This window comes from Podarcis liolepis (genome assembly GCF_965112155.1).
Source record: "Podarcis liolepis genome assembly, chromosome: 2".
Taxonomy (NCBI): Eukaryota; Metazoa; Chordata; class Lepidosauria; order Squamata; family Lacertidae; genus Podarcis; species Podarcis liolepis.
Genome location: NC_139555.1, coordinates 42394649 through 42413460, shown reverse-complemented (window position 1 = coordinate 42413460; position 18812 = coordinate 42394649). Strand labels below are relative to the sequence as shown.

The window sequence follows — 18812 nt, the reverse complement described above, 5'->3', positions numbered from 1 at the left end:
TTCTAACATGAGCAATAATGTGACCACATTGTTAAGACAGCACACGTTTTGGAGCCAACTAAATGTAAGATACTAGTTTTCAGTTTCAGAAGTTTATTTAACTGCTAAGACAAAAGACTGGGGTTGTTGTTTTCTTTACAAATAGTGCTCCATTCCACTCTTAAAGCTTTATACTATGAGCATCAATCCTAACACTCACAAATCTGCTTTTATTTTGCTGGTCTTGGTACTGCTTCAATACTCACAGGGCAATATTTGGCAATTCACTCCATGAATGATACGTTTGTGATTTTTATTAAGAGAATGGAGATTCAGTGGTGGTATAACTTTTCTCCCTTAGGCTATGCCTCTGTACCAGCATAATGTACAAGCTGCAGCTTGCTAGCCAGAAAATCTGAAATAGTGCTCAGTAGAAACGATAACCCCAGTGTGATACGCAATCATCTTGGTGCTTAAAAACAAGTTACAGATGCTATTTTCATGCAATATTGCAAACTGGATAAAGAAAGTAAGTTTTCAAGGCTGCAAGTCTTTTCTTTAGGAACTTAAATGAGCAAACATTTTCACAAGCAAAAACACACACAGACTTCACTAATCTACTCCTTCATAAAGAAGAGGCCAAATTTAGTTTCCAAATTAAGCTATATTCTTTCAGTACTGAAAAACGAACACCTGGAAGGAGCCGAATGATTAACAACTTTGTTTTTTTCCAAATAGTGTTGTTCATTCTACAATGAATAAGTCACCAAACCTTTCTTGGGGAATATACAGCCTTCTGCACGCCCTCCAACTAAAAGTGGATTAGACTTCCCATTCTCCATACAACAATGAAGAACAAGACTGCTTCCATAACAGAATAGATGAATTCCTTTCTTCAAATCAGTAACAAAATTGGCAGCACTCTAGAAATGCACATACAGGTACTGCACTGACATAAGATTTTTTTTCCAGGGTGTATTTGGGGGGGGGGGGGGAGGAGATTATACAGCTAAGCCAGTCAAAATCATCTTCATACAATCAATTGATACAATCATTTATATGGTCATTCCTATGGCAGCTCTGCATTTGCTACAATAACTGGTTCCTCCTTGGTGTCACTGTTCTCAGCTGCTGCCATTTCAGTGGAGTTCCCTTCTCTCATCTCCAAATGCTCTTGTTCCTCCACTTGGCTTTCTGCTGCTCTCACTTCAAAGCTTTTTGGAGGATGGGCAGACAGTCCCTCTGTTGTTCCTACTGGCTTGATTCTCTCTTTTTCCTGCTCCTCCTCCTCTGCAGATTTATCTTCAGAAAAGATTATAGTAGAGCAAGCTCTCTCATCCCCTTCTGGTTTAGCAGTTTCACTGACTTCAGTGGTTGTGATCTCATCTGCAGCACTCTCTTTTCTCTCTACAGCAGCACTTTCTGTAGCCTTTTCAGCTTCTGCCCCCTCTAAGGCTCCAGAGTCATCAACAACTTGGTCAATGTTTTCATCTGTAAATGGGTCATCACCCTGACAAAGGGAAGAAGCATATTATTACTGACTCACAAAATTGTCTGAACCTCCCTTAGACAGCCTCATACCTAGAATGCAGAAGTTTGCAACTGAGTGATTGAAATTTGAGCACCCTCACTTCAAAGCACAATAGTCTTTCTTGCCTCAAACAACTTAACAGACTACATTTTTGCTAAATTCTTTCACATGTGCCTGCCAGCACCCTAAAGCCTGTGGTACTAATTGGAAAGCTGACAATGTGTCTGCCTCACAGGAGTAAGATTGGAATGCACTTTGCTGCAGTATATTTACTGTAGCATCAAGAGATGTAATTCTATAATAGAAAAATCCAGTGGAATCTTAAATAATTTTCAACACACCTTTTGAGCCTTCAGCTTAGAGGCAGAAACTGTTTTTAGGAAATACCCAGTTGCATCACAGCTATGAAGTGCTCAGCTCTCTCACCACACTATTCAACACTAGCAAGTCTATAAACCAATGATGGGTACTCATACATTTTTGTGATCTCATTAAGCAGAACACTCTTTGTGTCCAAGAAACCTAAGGGAATGACTGTACTGGGAACCACTCATACAGCAGGCACACCAAACTCATTCAGACTGAGGTCATGGCTTGTCACTGACCATATCAGGGTCAGTCCTCTCTTTTGCTCTTGCTAGAATTTCTGTTCTTTATTAAAGGAAACACCATATGGAAACAGCAGACACACTAGTGTTGTTCTGCTGATTCTCAAAACCAATGTCTGTCATGTACGGGGATTAAAACCATTTTCTCCCCCACCCCACCCTGCTTTTGTGGATCACTCGTGGCTGACCTGCAACTGATGTACAATGGAAAGGCAGCATGCCAGTGCAGAAATCTAGCCCTTAACCTGATCAAATTCAAGTGACAATTTCTGAACCACAATACTCATGAGGCACATGAGTTTCAAGTTCTCTTCTGGAGTCCTGCTTTTCCATCTATATCCATGCAGTCCCAACCCACAAAAATTGGGCCAGATACAGTACTGCCAAGGATTTCTGCACCTAGCAACTAAACATTTATATTTTATGACCCAGTTGGAGACTAACTGCCTCCATGAAAGAAGATCCATGCAGGTGAAAGACAAGTAGCGCCATCTTCTTTGACTGAAAATCAGCCAACCAGCTTTATTCACTGATGTTCTGTAGTTTCAGAGCTCTAGGCTCTACCCCGCGATTTGGATGTGTCCATTAATCGCTAATTAAAGGGGTGGGGATTCAAAGTCAAAAGCTTCCTCAGGAAGGGCAAGGTGCCAGCATCCTTTAAGGGAGGAAGTAATATGCCAATGTTCAAGAATAATTTCTTGATGCCAACTGCATCACCCTGCCTCCAGCCTTCCTTTCTTGGGGAAGGTGCTGAGAAGATTTTTGATGGGGCAGCTCTGGCATTACCTGGAATCCTCAGATTTCCTTCACCCCTCTCAGCCTGGTTTTGCACCTGGGTATGGTACGGAGACTGTGCTGGGTGGGTCGAAGATCTCCTCCTGCTGATGGACAAAGTTCAGGTGTCCATGCTGATTCTGTTAGACCTGTCGGCAGCCTTTGATACTGTTGATCATGAGGTGTTGCTGAGGCACCTGCGGACCCTAGCAGGGGTAGACGGAGTTGCGCTTGAGTGGTTCCATTTTTTCCTCCGAGATGTCCCAGAGGGTGGCACTGGGCAACTGCTCATCTGCCCCAAGGGCTCTCTCATGCGAGCTACGCAGGGTTTATTCTGTCACCCCTCTTGTTCAACGTGTATGAGAGGCCGCTGGGGGAACACAGCCTCAGTAAATAGGCCATCAGTGTCAACTACAAGCTGATGTGCTCAGCTTATTTTTTTTCACTGGACCCAGAGAGCAGAGTCTCAGTTTTACTAGTGTCTGTCTAGCAGAGACTAGTTAATTGGCAGAAACTCAGTCTGGTTAAGACCGAAGTGTTGCCATAGGGACAGAGCGGACACGTAGAGGAAATGACAACATCTGCTCCCCCATTAGTTATGCTTGCCATGAGAGGGTCCTGTTGAATCTTGGGATGCTCCTGGATTCCCAGGTATAGGAGCAGCCAAACTTGTTTCTTTTCATCTTCACCTGGTCAGAGGGCTGCAGGCTTTCCTATCAAAAGTGGAACTCACCAATTACATATGGCCATGTATGCTACATCAGCAAACCCTCAATGGTCACACAGGAGTCTCCACAAGACCTGCAAATACTCATCTAGGCTACCACTCTTCCCATTATTGGCTCATCACATCCCTGCTTTGGAGATAAGTGGCGTCTTTTCCATTCTCAGCAGGGTAAAAGGCTAGTTTGATTTACAGAGCCATAGTGAAATATTTTGGAGAGGCCTTGTCTCACTCATGTCATGCACTGTCCAACAGTTGAGATCAGATCACCTGATGTCAACTTTCTCCCACACATGATAATTGGAATAATATTGGGACTAACAAAATTTGCTTTGACTTTGGATGCTGTTCCCAAATTAATTTTCTTTAACACGAAACTGAAAACTCATTAGGGAAATCAGCATTACCTTTCTACTCAAGAAAGTCCACTCCATGCTGTGAGCAAGAAAAAAATGCTTTTTCTCAACCAACCAGATAAATTTTCAAGCAGTGCTTAGGTTGGGCACAATGCTCCCCCTCAACACAGCTATATTTTATATTAGCAGAGGGTAGCCTGAGGATAGTATTTATTTTGCTAATTAATCTAGTTGTAAGCAGCTATAAATTTCTTCTATACTGGCCACATTAACACATCACAGTAAGCCACAGTAAATGGTTTGCCATAAAAATGCAGATCCCTAGTTTAGCATTATGCCTGAACCTGGGATTGTGGTTTGTTTCACTTCAAGCAAATCAATGTGAATCCAAAGTTTGTTCTTGGTTTCCTAATCATGATTTGTTTGCAGTGAAATAAACCACGACCCTAGGTTTGGACATAATGCTAAACCAGGGACTGCCATTTCTCGCTTCTGCTTGCACTGCTCAGGGAGGAGTGAATGAAACCTGTATATGCATTCATTTTAAGCCTTTAACTACAGTTTAGTGTAATGTGTGAATACAGCCAGTGTCTGCTAGTATGAGTATCCAACACATCTGGGAGGAGTGGGAGTGAATGCTAGAGAGGAAGACACTAATCAAGGCTCAGATTATACATAAGAAAGCAAAGAAATAATTTTGCTTCCCTCCATCTTATGTGAAAAGACACATGCAGCACACTCAGCAATATTACTGTGATGCTCTGTTGAGGCCAAGCTGAAGCTCCTGCGCTCTTGCTCTGTGAAAAAGCAGGACTACACAGCAAACATCCTGCTTACTTACCTTGAGGTACTTTTCTAGCATTTTCACAATGTGCTTGCTATTCAGAACACTTTTAGCTACGTGGAAACTAGCCTTCTTGAAATGTTCAGCTGCCATCTAGGAAGTGTAGAAACACAAGTCAATATGATGCCTAAGTACAAAATAAGAATGCTGCAATTCTGGCTATCTTCCTTATTTTACAGCCATCACTTTTGCAGCACTATGCACTCAAGACTTTGTAAAAGAAAAAATACTTAAGAGTAAATATGGTCAGTGAAAAGCTCTTGCCATAGACTTCCTGGTGATGCTTCTGCCTAGGCATTTTCAACTTACATTATGCTGGAGCTAGGGTTTTGTTCTATATTTGGGGTATTTCTATAAAATGACAAAAACAAAAACCAGCTCTTCCTCCAGCAGAAGCTTCTGCTGGATTGCACTCCCTTCAACAAATGGAATAGTTTCAATGAACAGAAGGGCAACTCTGGATCCAACACACGGTAATAAAAATGACGGAAGCTTATAAAAAGTGAGTCTAGGACAGGAAACTAAAATATGCTTTATATGAACTAATATATTTATTTGGGCATCTTTACTGCCAAAGGGGGCTTATTTCACTATCAGAAGTGTAACCAAAACCAATAGTGCTTTTCTATAGTGCTTTTATCCAACTGTTTATATTTAATAGTGCTTTACTGTATTGATATTTCATAAGGGAAACTTCAATACATACTGCATAAGAACAGAACCAATTTGCACCTTCTCTTCTTACACAATAGAGATACGTTGGCTAAATTTTCCTTCAGGCCGAAGTAGAAGTCGTTATATCCAAGTTTCAGTTATAACATGGCAAGTTACACATGTGTCATCAAGCTATTCAAACATTTATCAAATGTAGGTGTAATCTATGTAGCCTATGTAATCCTCTATTCTGTAGCCTATGTATTCCTCTATCACTGTTCTTAGCCCTATCACAGACTTAAGTCTTTCAGGGACTATAAGGAAAAATCAAGCACTGTAACTTTACTCATACTCCAATAAAGTTCTCCTCTTTTGTAGCTACAGGTGTCATTATTATGGTTTCTCAAACTGGAAAAACCATGCATATTATTGGCACTTTTTAAAAAAGTAGACTGTACATAAAAGAATGCTTTCCTGAAGCATCACAAAAGTGGTCTGATAGTTTTCATATTTCGAAAAGGAGATACAGAGACACTCATGCCCTTGAACTAAGAGCCATGACTCACCCAGAAGGCATTCAAATCACCTGCACTTGCTTTTCCTATATAGTGAAATAACTCTTAGGTTGAGTCCCAGACATAGGAGGAAAAAGGGAGAGATTTTATGATGGCCATCAGGCAATGCCTTGCCCCACCCTCCAGCCCTAAGAGCCTTCAGAATGGAGTTGCTCCCACAGGCATTATGTTTATGTGTCCTTTAGTGAACTGAATAGAGTGGAATATTATGTGTCATGGAGGTGGTGAGGGTGTGTATGAATCAATCAGTCCTAAGATAATTTTTAATTGCTATCTTGCTAATGTTGCCAATATTGTTTTATAGATTATGAATGTTGTGAATCCTATAATATGCTTTTTGTTGTAATTGTGCTGTTTAGCTTATTTTTTTAGTTGTTTTGTTAAGTGTTTTATGGATTTTAAATGTTTTATTGATGGTTTGTAATTGTTTTACTGATGAGTTGTTCATTATTCTACATGCTTTATGTTGCTATTGTGATTTTCTATTATGTTATTGTTATTTACTGTTTGTAAGCTGCTTTGCAATTTTTGTGAATGAAAAGGTGCACAGAAATATTTTCTAATCTATGCTATACTATCATTTATTAGCAACCAAAAAGCAGGTTAGTCATGCCTTCATAAATAAGTTTTCAATTGTAATTGAGAAGCAAATCCCAGATTTGAAAAAAGTGTCAGGTATGGAATAGCAATCAATCAAAGAATTTCTAAACCTGCATTACTAAACACACTAGCAGGTAAGCCCCATGCAGTTTGTGGGACTTGCTAAGCAAGCACACATGGACTGCTTTCTAAATCAATGCACTTCATTAATCAATCATATAGAAAATACTAATACTGCTTACTCTGCGATTCCTGTTGTGATCAACAGACCTCAGGTGTCTCTGGAGAAGATGATGTTGTGCAGGAATTAGCATATCACAAGCCATACAATGAGCAGCATCTATCTTTTTAAAAAAGTGCTCCTGGCCAATTCCTGAAATGGTACAAACACAAATTAGATGCATACAACTGAACATAAACTATTAAAATGGTGTAGTATGTTATTTCTCAAGCAGTTGTTTTGACACCATTCCCAGAAATTGGCTACATTAATCATTTTAAGCATACAAACTAAGAAACAGTTGGTCAGAGAAACTAGAAGAGAATTCAAAGGCCAATGCAAGAAACTCACTACAGCAATAATGGTCATGCCATTAAAAAACCCCCAGCTGCTACTGCAAAACTCCTCACAAGCATTAGCTTGTCTGTCCCTAGAACATCCTAGGGCAACATGACCCAAACATAGGGGGAACTATTACAACAATGGCTATAACCTTGTTTTTTTGTCGAAACATCTCTGCTCTCTTCCTCACAGCAACAGTTAACAGCCTGCCTAATCTATCAGAAGGTGGTGGACTCAGCTTCAATGGAGATTTTTAAGCAGTATTTGTATGGCCATTTGTCATGGATACTTTAGTTGAGATTTCTGCACTGTACTTTCTAGGTGGTGGATTGAGAATTCTTAATAGTGTTCCACTTACCTTTGAAAGGATCTGGTTTTTGTTTTGGACCATCCTTCTCCGTTAGCTCTTGTCGGCGTTTCCCAATTTTCTTATTTCTGTTCACTATATATTTCTGGGGATTGTAAAGGAGAAAATATGTGTAATCAGGGAAGTCACTGTCTCCAAAACTGAGTAAAAAGTCCAGCTAGAGGTGACATTGCAACTATACACTAATCACTCAAATTAGTAATCTCCAATCACTATGTAGTTCACTGGATAACGGCTTCTTAACAGTTCTGTTTCACTCTTTCCTTCACACTTTCAGGTGGAACTCATCAACTCAAGCCCTAATGACCAACCAGTTAGACACTGCTATCCGGAAACATGCTGCAGGTAACAAATTACTTGATAGTAACTTGACAAAAAACCTAGTTCAGGCTTCCTCAACCTCGGCTCTCCAGATGTTTTTGGCCTACAACTCCCATGATCCATAGCTAGCTGGACCAGTGGTCAGGGATGACGGGAATTATAGTTTCAAAACATCTGGAGGAAGCCTGACCTAATTTAAGAGAAACTTACAAAAATAACCACTAGCAATTCTTTGGGCATTAATCGCAATTACTGGATAGCAGAAGCAGTTCAGTTACCTGATAGTTGTTTTTGTTCACAACTTAAAAACCCAAATAAGCATACCTGCAGGAATTCTACAGTCTTGTCAGGCAGTTTGGTCCCAATGTATCGCAGGACCTCCTTGTGAAATTTGCTCTGTAGATGCTTCTCCATTTCTTCATCATCAAAGCTTCGGAATTTACATACAGAGCAAGCAAACTGGATTCTAAAGGAAGGCATTGAAGTTGATTTTTAGTACACATTATTTATGAAATTCAATACATGAAAAATAAATACCATAAATTCAACTATTGTCCTAACAGAACCTAAGAAACATTCTGTCTACCAGATTCCTTTGCTGCTTCAATCTAGGGTTGCACTGTTTGTTTATTATAGCAAACTATGCAAACTTATTAGCAATTTAAAAGACAATGTATGAAACTAAATTTTACATAGCAAGAGCCATTTGTTTTCCTTGAGCTGGAAAGCAAACTTGCAGGGTGGCAGCAAAAAAATTACTTTTGTAGAAAGAGACAGCCCAAGAAACTTTAGTGAATATTCCTGGAGAAAAAACAGAATGTTCTCAATTACTGTAGCCATATTTTGAAAGGCTTCATATAATGTGGGTTTAATTTTATGTATGAAGCAGGAATTTAAGTTAAAATGAATTTTAAGCCAAAGATGTTTAAAGATGTAAGAGTTTTAATCTGTTCAGTTACCTGTCCATAGCACGATCACGCATTCGATCCCTCTGCCTCTGCTTCTCTTTTCTTTGTTTTGACTCTTCATCATCATCATCATCAATGCCATCACCAGATGCTACAGAAAGTTACATTTAAGGAAGTTCTTTAAGAACTAACGTTCAACTGCATTACAATGTCATGGGATGAAAATACTGTACCTTCTAATCTCTTTTCTCCTCTTTCCTTGACTTGCTTTTCTAAGGGTCAGTTAAAGATCTACCATGTGAAGGCAATAAAAAAAGCACTTACCTCTATCAGTGTTTCATATGGCAAGTGTAATTCACAAATATTATTTACATTATTCATTAAATTGCACTTTTTCAACACAGCCATAGCCTCCCTCATGATATACAACATAGACATGAGGGCTAGTCTCATAAGAAATACTGCCACCAGTGAAACTGCTTTCTGTTAGTCTTCACGCTTATGTCAGTCCTCTGAATGGTTCTTAGCTAGTGCAGTGGAAGAAGGTGGAGTGGGGAACAGTCACACTCATATCCCTAGTCAACTCTGAAGGTCACTGGTTTGCCTTGGGCAAGTCAATCTCAATCACAGAATGGACACTAACATTTCTCTCTGAGCTTCTTAGGAAGACAAGAGATACATAATAAATATGATGTAATAAACAAACAGTAACAGTAACAGAAGCAGAAACTTGAAACAATGTAGTCTCAAAAATAGTAATGTATGTTTCAAAAACACAACACACACTACAACTATAAGAAATACATTGAGATGTGCTGAAACAGCTGGGTATACCTATACTGTTCACTAATATCTTTCTTTATGTTTCTATCAAGCTAAACAAATGGCCCAGGGAATGGAAACTGGTTACTGGACAATGAACAAACAGCAAAATGGCATGTGAAATTCAATGTTAAGTGCAAAGTGATGCACAGTGAATTTTTAAAAGGGTATCTTCACAAGAGGAAGTCAAAATTGTCTGACTATCCAAGACAGATCTTGGGGAGTTCTTATGGAAAGCTCCTGGAAGAATCAATTCAATGAGCTGCAGCAATGCAAAGGGTAAACTATATCAAATTATTATGGAAGTACTGAAAATAGTAAGAATCAGAGTATTATTCAAGTTTGCAACAAGGCCATATTTAAAGGCATGTTTTTGACTCATCTCAAAAACGGTATCAAAACTGCAGAAGGTAAAGATATGAGCATCTGTGATCACAGAGTTGAATCTCCTACGAGGTTGGGAGAAGCTAAAGAGTTAAAGGTTTTTAGCAAATAAAAGGAATTAAAGTTCAGAGGGCTGGCAGTTTACATAGGCTTACTTCAAACTAAGCCAACTAATGGGCATAGTGTGAATGTGCTGTCTACAGAGTCTCTGTCTCTGTCATGATGTATTAGCTAAGATTCCTGCATTGCAGGGGGTTGGACAAGATGTCCCTTGGGGTCTCTTCCAACTCTAAGATTACATGAGAGGTGGTTTCAGCCACTTTCCTGCTGCTGCACTGCACAGGGCTAAGCCTCACGCATCCATACTAAGTTACAAAAACCAGCTCATAATATGTAGATAATACTAGAGCTTGGGACTGAAAAGAGTAGATTTTAGAGTATAGTATTTATTTACCCAATTAATATGTTATGGAATTCACTGTCACATGATGCAGTGATGACTATCAGCTTTAGATGGCTTTAAAACAGGAATTATCACTAATTTGTTGAATACTGGCAAGAAAACTGAAAGGAAAGAAAATAAAGCTGAGGATCTTAGATATAATATTTTCAGTTTTCAGAGACATCTGGCTAGTCACTGCTTCTAAGGAAGATACATGAATGCTACAATACTATCTCCCCTAAGGCGTTAATATTGATGTTACAAGTTTTTGAGTTCAAATTAATTTTAGCCGGTTGCATCTACAGTGGTACCTTGGGTTACGAACATAATTCGTTCCAGAAGTCCATTCTTAACCTGAAGCATTCTTAACCCGAGGCGCGCATTCCCTACGTAGGCCTACCGCGGCCCTGGAAGTGGATTGCGTTCATATTCCGGGGTAAGGTTCGCAACTCGGGACACCTACTTCCGGGTTTGTAAGTTTGTAACCCGAAGCATTCGTAAGCAGGACTGTTCGTAACCCGAGGTACCACTGTAATGGCCTCCATAGAAGATCAGAATGGAATTCCTACCCACTCCACAATCCCTCATAACAATCCCTCATAACTTTCAAGTGGAAAGTTAATATAGGCCTGCCAAATGAATTAAACCCTACCTTTCCTCTTTAGATTTTCATTGCTTCTCTCATGCTCCTTTAAAAAAAGGGAGAGAGGGATTACACACAGTAATTAATTTTACATCTCTTAAAAGCTCAATGTATGCTGCATTACAATGTCAGCAATCCAAAACATTCATCACTTTAAATGATCACTTCTGAAAATCCAGATACTTTTGAAAAAGTTACTTACACCTTTATCTCTTTCATCTCCTGATTTGTCCTCTCCTTCACCATTATCTGTCAATACACAAGACACCATTCAACTACTGTGAAAAGTTCATTTTATTTTATAGTCTAAACATAGCACTCTTCTGAGATCATTTAAAGTGGAAGTTTGGTTTCCATCTGCTGAGAAATTTACTTGCTAGCATATATTTCCCAACTCTTCTCCATCTTACTCCAGAGATGCAGGCCATTTATTTATTTGGTGAACTGTAACATTGCTGTGAAGTACTATATTTTATAGTAGCACATCGAAGTAGGAGGATTTATAATGACATATTTAATAAATGATTAGAAGACAAATAGGTTGGTACCAAAGCAAAGGATGAGAAAAAAGGAGACTAGTCCCTAATGTAACAAAATCAAAACATTACCATTGTCAGAATAACCTCTTTCACTTTCTGTCTTTGTCTGTTTGCCAGTGTCTGGTTCATCTCCACTTTGGGAATGTTTCCGTTTGCGTAATCCACTTTCAAAATCTGAATGCCCACCAAAACGACCACGAAATGGTCTCCTCTTTGGCTAGAAAGAAAAAAAGAGCAATACATGCTTGGCCAGTTTGTTGGCACTTGCCAGGAACCCCAGAATGCATTAGTTTCCTGCTATAAATGTCCTCTTTCACAAAAATACATTTCCTGCATTTCCTTAGTAAAGAATACAGCCCAACCCATGCACCCAAGGAACACCCATATATCGCTACCTCACAAGCAGGCATTTTTTCAAACAGTTTATCTCAGTTCCAATAAAACAAAAACATCACTATTCTGTCAATATCACTTCCAATTATTGCAATGAAAAATAAAAATAAATGGTGTTATATTAAACATCTACATAAAAATAAGACCATCTTCTCTTGTTGTTAATCCCTGAACCAATCTGATGATTTACAACTACTGAAACAGCTATAAATGTAAGAGTTCCTAAGGTTAGTGTGCTAAACTTACTCTGCCACGTGATCTGTTGAAGCCATAGGGCATGTTCCCAGGAAACCTTCCCATTCCCATTCCTTGCATCCCCATCATGCCATAATCATAATCCCCATAGTTGCCATAGTCTCCGTAGTCTCCATAATCGCCATAATCTCTATACTCTGGGACGAGTGCTTGGGAAAATAGTGATGGAAGCCGGTTGGGTCCAGGTCCTTCCATATTCCTTCCACCCATGTAATTCATCTCATTCCATTGTGCAGACATCCGTTCTGTACTTGATGGCATGAAGTGGTCACGATTGAAAGTGTTTGGGTGCCCTCGATTCTGGGCCCTCCCTCTGGCAAAGCCATAGTTGTTTCCTCTGTTGCGGGGCTGATCTCTGCGGTCACCAACATCATCATAGCGGCTTCCAAAAGAATCATTCCGATCTGATCCAACTTCATTATAGTCATAGCTGGTTCTGTACAGGTCACGATCAGGCACGGATGCTCTAGAATCATAGGACTCATAAGACTCAAATCTGAAAGAGCTGTATTACAAGCAAAGAATTAAGTCAGTAGTTATAGAGGACTTGACAGGTAGTCCAAACAGACTTGGCACAGATATAAATTTGCATGCTGGAGGCCCTCTGAAAGTTTATTTGCTTCTCTAGAAAGAAGGGGAAATAGCTTAGTGGTGGAGTACATGCTTTGCATGCAGAAGGTTCCAAAGTTTAGAATCTCCAGGTAAAAAAAGACAAGTAAAAGGACTGAGAATGACCTTTACCAAAGAGCCTGGAGAGCTACTCCTATTCAGAGAAGACAACACTGAACTAGATAGATCAATGATCTGACTCTGCATAAAACAGCTTTATATGTTCACTGTATTGGAATAAGGAGCAACGCATTCTACAACAAAAGTAGAAGGAAACAATCTATATTTGTTAGACAGCCAGGGACCCTTACAAATTATGAAAGCTATATAACATGTATTTTCTATGTGGTTTCAAGGCACTATTATGAAAACCCTGTTTGAAAATCTCTTGTGGTACACATCTGATAGCTGATGCCTCAACAACAGAAGGCAGCAGACCCTCTCTTCAACAGGTTGCCTTCTCTTGCATGAAAGCTTTGTCATCAGAAACTATAGCATTTGTTTAACTGTACCAATGTTAAACTACTATCTACATATCAATTAATCAATATTGTTCTACCAGTTCTTGTTTTTAACAAATTAAGGTTCAATTGAGAACTAGAAATATGTTTTCAGAGATGAGGAGAATCTTTAGTTTACCTCCCCTGATCTTCCATGCCTTCCCCAGGACCACCACTGCCTTCCTTTGACAGCATATCCAGACGCTGGTTTATTTTTGCTATAATGGAGTCAGAGTTTTCTGTGCCCACTGACCCACTACCGTAATTTACAACTGGCATGCGAGAGCCCATCTCAGCACTCATTGTCATGTCGGTAGCTTTAGGAGCGTCCCAGGTAGTTGCAGCAACACTGGCAGCATCATAGTTGTATGGGGCAGCTGTAGTAGAGCTGCTGGTTTGGGCACTGTAATAATCATAGCCTTCATAGCCTGGAAAAAAGGAAAGACAATAGTACAGTAAAAAAAGGGGGGTCCAAGTTTCAAGGGTCGATCTTATCTATGGAAACCATCACCACAGCCAACACTCACACTCAGACACACTTGAAAACAACTGTCAGATACCAACATTAATAGGCCACCACTGTCCACTGCCACAAGACCAATGAAGAGTTATTGCTTTAGTCATGTGCCCACAATTAAAGAGGTGGAGATTTTAGGTGTGTTATTATCATTTTTCTTCTATAAAAGCAAATTTAACCCACCCCATGTTCCTTAGAAGAAGAACAGTATAAAAGTTAGAAACATTACATGACCTATATCACACACTGTTTTGTATACTACAAGCTTAATTCTGCAGCAAAATTTTGCAGATTATTTCTGTGTGTATGTGTTTCACCTGAGTTTGTGGCTGATGAGGCTGTCTGCTCAGGATTGAAGGGGTTAATTCTCTATTTGTGGCAGAATGGTACCTGAATATATTCTCATCAGGACAGAAACATGCCCATGACTGCCTGAAGTTCTGATTTCGTCAGAAGAGGTCAAGGCCCCCTCACTGTCCCCCTTCTGCAGCTCCCTGCCTATACTCCCTTCAGCTTTGCTTCATTTGTCTATTAGCAGCTATATTAAAATCTTGGATTTCTCCAATGATTTCTATGAGAGGCTCTCATTTCCAACCCTGGGTCTAATTAAGAATAATTTTCCAATGTGTGGATAGGTTATTCCCCGGTTTACAATGAAATGGTTCTTTGTGCTGTTTTTGTATCTATATATCTCTTCCTCCACCCCTTTCTCTCCATCCACTGGATGTAGAAGGGAAAGATGGGGAATGGGAGAAAAGTATAAATATAATGCTCAGCTTCCACTCTCCCTAATTCCTACTAAACTTCCCTTCTCTCTCAGTTAGCCTCTCTTGCATTCCTGCCAGTTTTGAAGCCTCCCTTCATCAGCCACTTCCATTCCCTCTTCCTCCAATCCCCACCGCCAACTTTTAAGATTCTGTAACTACTAAGCATGCTTAGCCTTCACTGGGCCTTTTCAGGGATCCACCCAGATAGTTTTGATTTTTTAAATATGTCTGTGCTTTTGCAAACCTCTGGGTTCCCCTAAGCATGCTGATACTCAATGGCCCTTTTTTGGCTACAAAGTTGTTGTAACTCTGGAGCCAAGTTCGGCTTTAGGAGGAGTGATGCAAATTCACATACTTACATAATGCCTCTAAATGTTCCAGTCAGTTATTCTTGTTAATTCTGAGAAAATTGGCAAAATACTTAAGACAGTACTGCAAATAAAACACATACCTTGCCAACTTGCTGGATTCGTTGAATAGCCACCTTTTAAAGAGACAAAAGTTTACTTTTACATTAAACACGACAATCAAAGCGATGTTAACACAACACAGATTAAGTTCTTTCACAAGGCAAGCAATTTAAAACAATTTTCAATGAATTAATTCTTTGACAGCAACACAATAAAACACAAGTGTTGTGTTAAAGAGTTAAGTACAGATATATAGGCAATATCCACCATCATACCAGAGGACTTCCCCTTCCTCTCCTCTACCTGCAGCTACTCACACCTCTCAATCTACTCTAGAATTACCCAACTCTCTGGAGCAGATTTCAGAAGTGCATGGGGGCTGCAGAGGGGGAGGAAAGGGGAAATTAGTTGCCCAAATAGCTAAAACTATTGGACATCTCCTATACAAAATAAAATCCTCTCAATATATTGTCCCCAAAGTAAAAATTCAAGGCTGCTCAGGACCTTTAAAAAAATATTATTTGTGACCCATGCTTAAGAGAAGCATATTTATTTATAAACACACTTATGCTCAACATTCTTAAGGTTATCTTCTATTTCTTTTCTAAACTTTTTATTTTAGGAGATCATGACTTACCTTGAGTACTGGTGGCCTCAGTACCCCAGGAACTATAACCTGTAAGAGAAATATTGACTCATTAACTCACACACATTAACTTCTCCCCTCCCAGACTCTCTTAACTACTTTCACATACAGCAGCTGTAATTTGAGTGAAAATGTGACTACTCAAACATGCCAATTTACAGTAGTTAGTGGTTTGCTGTGAAAGCACCAATCTCATCCATTTTGCCTGCCTTCTCCAGCACACAAGGGAAACAAACTATGATCAGTAAGCCAGGGACAAACTGTGGGTGAAGACAGTGGCTTGTTTGGAGCAAAACAAACCACAACTCCCAGTTCAGACATACCGCTAAGCTAGGGGTTTTGTTTCACATTTAAAGATGACAAAATTATCATATTCACAGTAAACCACCCCTAATCTTCAGACCCTGCCCGTTGCACATTCTGCAGATGATACCAGACTGTATGCACACCCTGTTGCATCCAACAAAATTAGGAAAGGAACTAAAAGTAAAACTACTACCCCATAATGCTGTTTTATACAAATCTATGGTGGGACTGCCTTTGGAATACCGTGCATAGATCTGGTAGCCTCATCTCAAAAAACGATATTGTAGATTTGGAAAAGGTTCAGAAAACGCAACCAAAATGATTAAAGGGATGGAGTGAAAGGTTGCAACATTTGGAACATTTTAGTTTAGGGAAACGATGATTAAGAGTTGACATGATACAAGCTTATAAAATTACAAATGGCATGGAGAAAGGGGATAGAGAAAAGTTTTTCTCCCTCTTTCGTAACTCTAGAACTCATGGACATCCAGTGAAGCTGAATGTTGGAAGATTCAGGACAGACAAAAAGTACTTCTTCACTTAGTTAAAACTATGGAAGGCACTTCCACGGGAAAGAAGAGACGGCTGCGAACTTGGATGGCTTAAAAACAACGACGAGATAAGTTCATGGAAGATAAGCCTATTGACAGGGAGTGACTAGCTACAGTTGCACAGGCTTTTTAACAGGCGGACGCCTCCCCAGGCGTCGATTGCATAGCAGGAAAAAGGATTCACTTGCTACCTACAGGGATGGCAGAGGCGTTAAAGACACAGGAGTCCTGCCAGGGAGGGGGAAGCTGTTGGCAACTCTTAATAGAGATGTGGAAACGACTTCTCTATATGGACCAAGCGCTAAGCCCAGGAAGCTGCGGGTGTCTGTAGGAGGGGGCAGGCCGGCTACAAAAGTTAAACCCCCACCCCCGGGGGAGGAGGGGAAGAGGCGGCACCCCGCGCAAAGAATGGGGTGCAGGAAACGGGCGCTAGAGCAGAGGAAAGGGGTCGCCTCGACGCCATTTTGTGTCGTCTTCGGAAAAAGGGCCTAGTCCCGCCTTCCTCGCAGACCGCGGAGATTAGAAAGAGGCGCTCCATTCGCCAGGCCAATCTCCGAGAGGGGCAGCGCCGATGGCCAATCAACGCCGCCCGTGTCTCGCGGAGGCGCTTGAGAGTCACCAGGCCTAGTCGGTGCGAAAAGCCACCACGGTGAGGTAAACAGCCCTACCCCGAGCGAAGCCTAACCCGCGTTTGCCGGGTTTCCCGCTCCCTTCCCCCGCCCGCGCAGCGCCAGCTCTCACCATAGCCCTGATCCATGGCTTCCCTCTCCGTCAACCTGCGACCACGCAGAGTAACCTATACCCTCACTGCGCGAGCGTTGGAGCCCACCGCGGATTGGCTCCTCTTGCGGACTTCTGAGTTTCTATTGGTTGCGATCTCAAAGTCCTGCCCATTCGTGTTTCCCGTGAGCAGCTCCTACTCCCGCCTCGCCGCGTGAAATCCCTTCCCATTGGGCTGACTTCTTAAAGCGACCGAGATGGCTCGTTTTAAGAGAATTTTCCGGTTCCTGCTTAAATTGGTGAGAGGCAACGGTGGAAGGAAACAACGCGGTGTATTATGAGCCTATATGAAGTGGCCGCGGGGAGATGATCTCATTTGTTGCAGTGCTGGGAAATAACTCTTCGCTCACACACAAAAAAGCAAGCAGCTGCAAGAGGGTGACTTATTTCCCCACCACCCTAGCAAAGACCTGCGCTTTTCAATGCATGTTGCAGATGAAAAATGATATAGATGTTACACTCCTGTCCCTTTCGCAATGATTTTTTGTTGCAAAATCCAAAATCTAGTTTGGTATCGTGCTTTAAAAATGCTGTCTCTCTAAACTAGGACAATACTCCTTGTTAAAAGACTGGTTTGTAATTTAACTCCTACAGCCTTTCGCTGTCGTGGAATTAGGTAGGCACCTGCTGAATTTCTAGATGCTATTTTCCAGATGCGTAGGCATGTTTTTCTAATCTGGCGAAACAGTCTTGTGGCACCTTAAATACGAATTAATGTAACACAGCATAAGCTTCTATAGGTCACCATCCATACAGAAGTATAAATACATGTTTTATAGTATTTTAATAATAGTAGATTCTCTATCATTAAGGTGCACTTTTCCCGACAGGTTTCTGTGGGTAAAGGGCATAACTATTTCAAAGCACTGCAATGGAAGAGAGCCTCAGATATAATATAATTATTTGGAATTCTATTAATTTCTACAGTATTACAGTTCCAGTACTCCTGGCCTACCCATTTCTGACAGAATGGGAAGAGAGGTCTGCATGGAACTTTATTTTTAAAAATAGCTGTACATTGCTGAATTGTTTTACAAGGATGCAGAGACCCCCTCTCAACCTTCTTTCCTGTTTTGGGAACAGAGGAAGATACGTTATATGTCCTGTCCAGTATCATCTACAGTGACTGCAGATCTTCAGGATTTCAGACAGGAATCCTTCCTCAGTACTACTTGGAAAGGGCAGGTGTTTATCCTGAGGTCTTCTGCATGCAAAACATGTGCTCTAGCACAGCCATTCTTTCATTTCCAACAGAGAAACTATCCATAATGCAGCTGTTACAGGCACAAAGATTGTAAACCTGCTGTTGCTCTATTTCCTAATCTTGAGACACACTAACTAAACAGTACGGGCCTTGACTGCTAAACCTTTCCACAACCACTTAATGATGACCTGATGGCGAGCCTGAGCTGGAGTATTTGTGTTATATCCAGGTTCTACACAGA

At 40.6% G+C, this 18812-nt stretch overlaps 1 protein-coding gene across 11 annotated transcripts; it reads right to left on the bottom strand.

Annotated features, from left to right (window-relative positions):
* Positions 1–76: 76 nt before the first annotated feature.
* Positions 77–17447, bottom strand: AKAP8 (A-kinase anchoring protein 8). 11 transcript variants are annotated; one of them, XR_014522829.1, is made up of 16 exons: positions 17329–17447; positions 15722–15760; positions 15126–15158; positions 13530–13818; positions 12273–12786; positions 11703–11850; positions 11297–11343; positions 11104–11140; positions 9037–9075; positions 8855–8954; positions 8220–8361; positions 7566–7659; positions 6888–7018; positions 4814–4909; positions 2905–3098; positions 77–1489 (listed from the first exon to the last, which is right to left on the bottom strand). XR_014522829.1 is itself a non-coding variant. In XM_083490722.1 (15 exons), exons 1-15 carry the CDS (start codon positions 17342–17344, stop codon positions 1049–1051), a joined length of 2166 nt encoding a protein of 721 aa, XP_083346848.1. In that variant the 5' UTR covers positions 17345–17444; the 3' UTR covers positions 77–1048. The 11 variants fall into 11 exon arrangements, 4 of the variants coding, with proteins under 4 accessions (XP_083346848.1, XP_083346849.1, XP_083346850.1 ...); XR_014522830.1 differs by lacking the exon at positions 9037–9075 and having other exon boundaries at positions 77–775; positions 824–1489; positions 17329–17446; XR_014522833.1 differs by lacking the exon at positions 2905–3098 and having other exon boundaries at positions 77–775; positions 824–1489; positions 17329–17444.
* Positions 17448–18812: the final 1365 nt, after the last annotated feature.

Excerpts from the sequence above, each read along its gene's own strand:
- AKAP8 (XM_083490722.1), bottom strand. Across the intron at positions 12,787-13,529 it reads GGCATGGAAGATCAGGGGAG|CTCTTTCAGATTTGAGTCTT; the intron begins GTAAACTAAAGA and ends CTTGTAATACAG. Across the intron at positions 7,019-7,565 it reads AAAACCAGATCCTTTCAAAG|GAATTGGCCAGGAGCACTTT; the intron begins GTAAGTGGAACA and ends GTACCATTTCAG.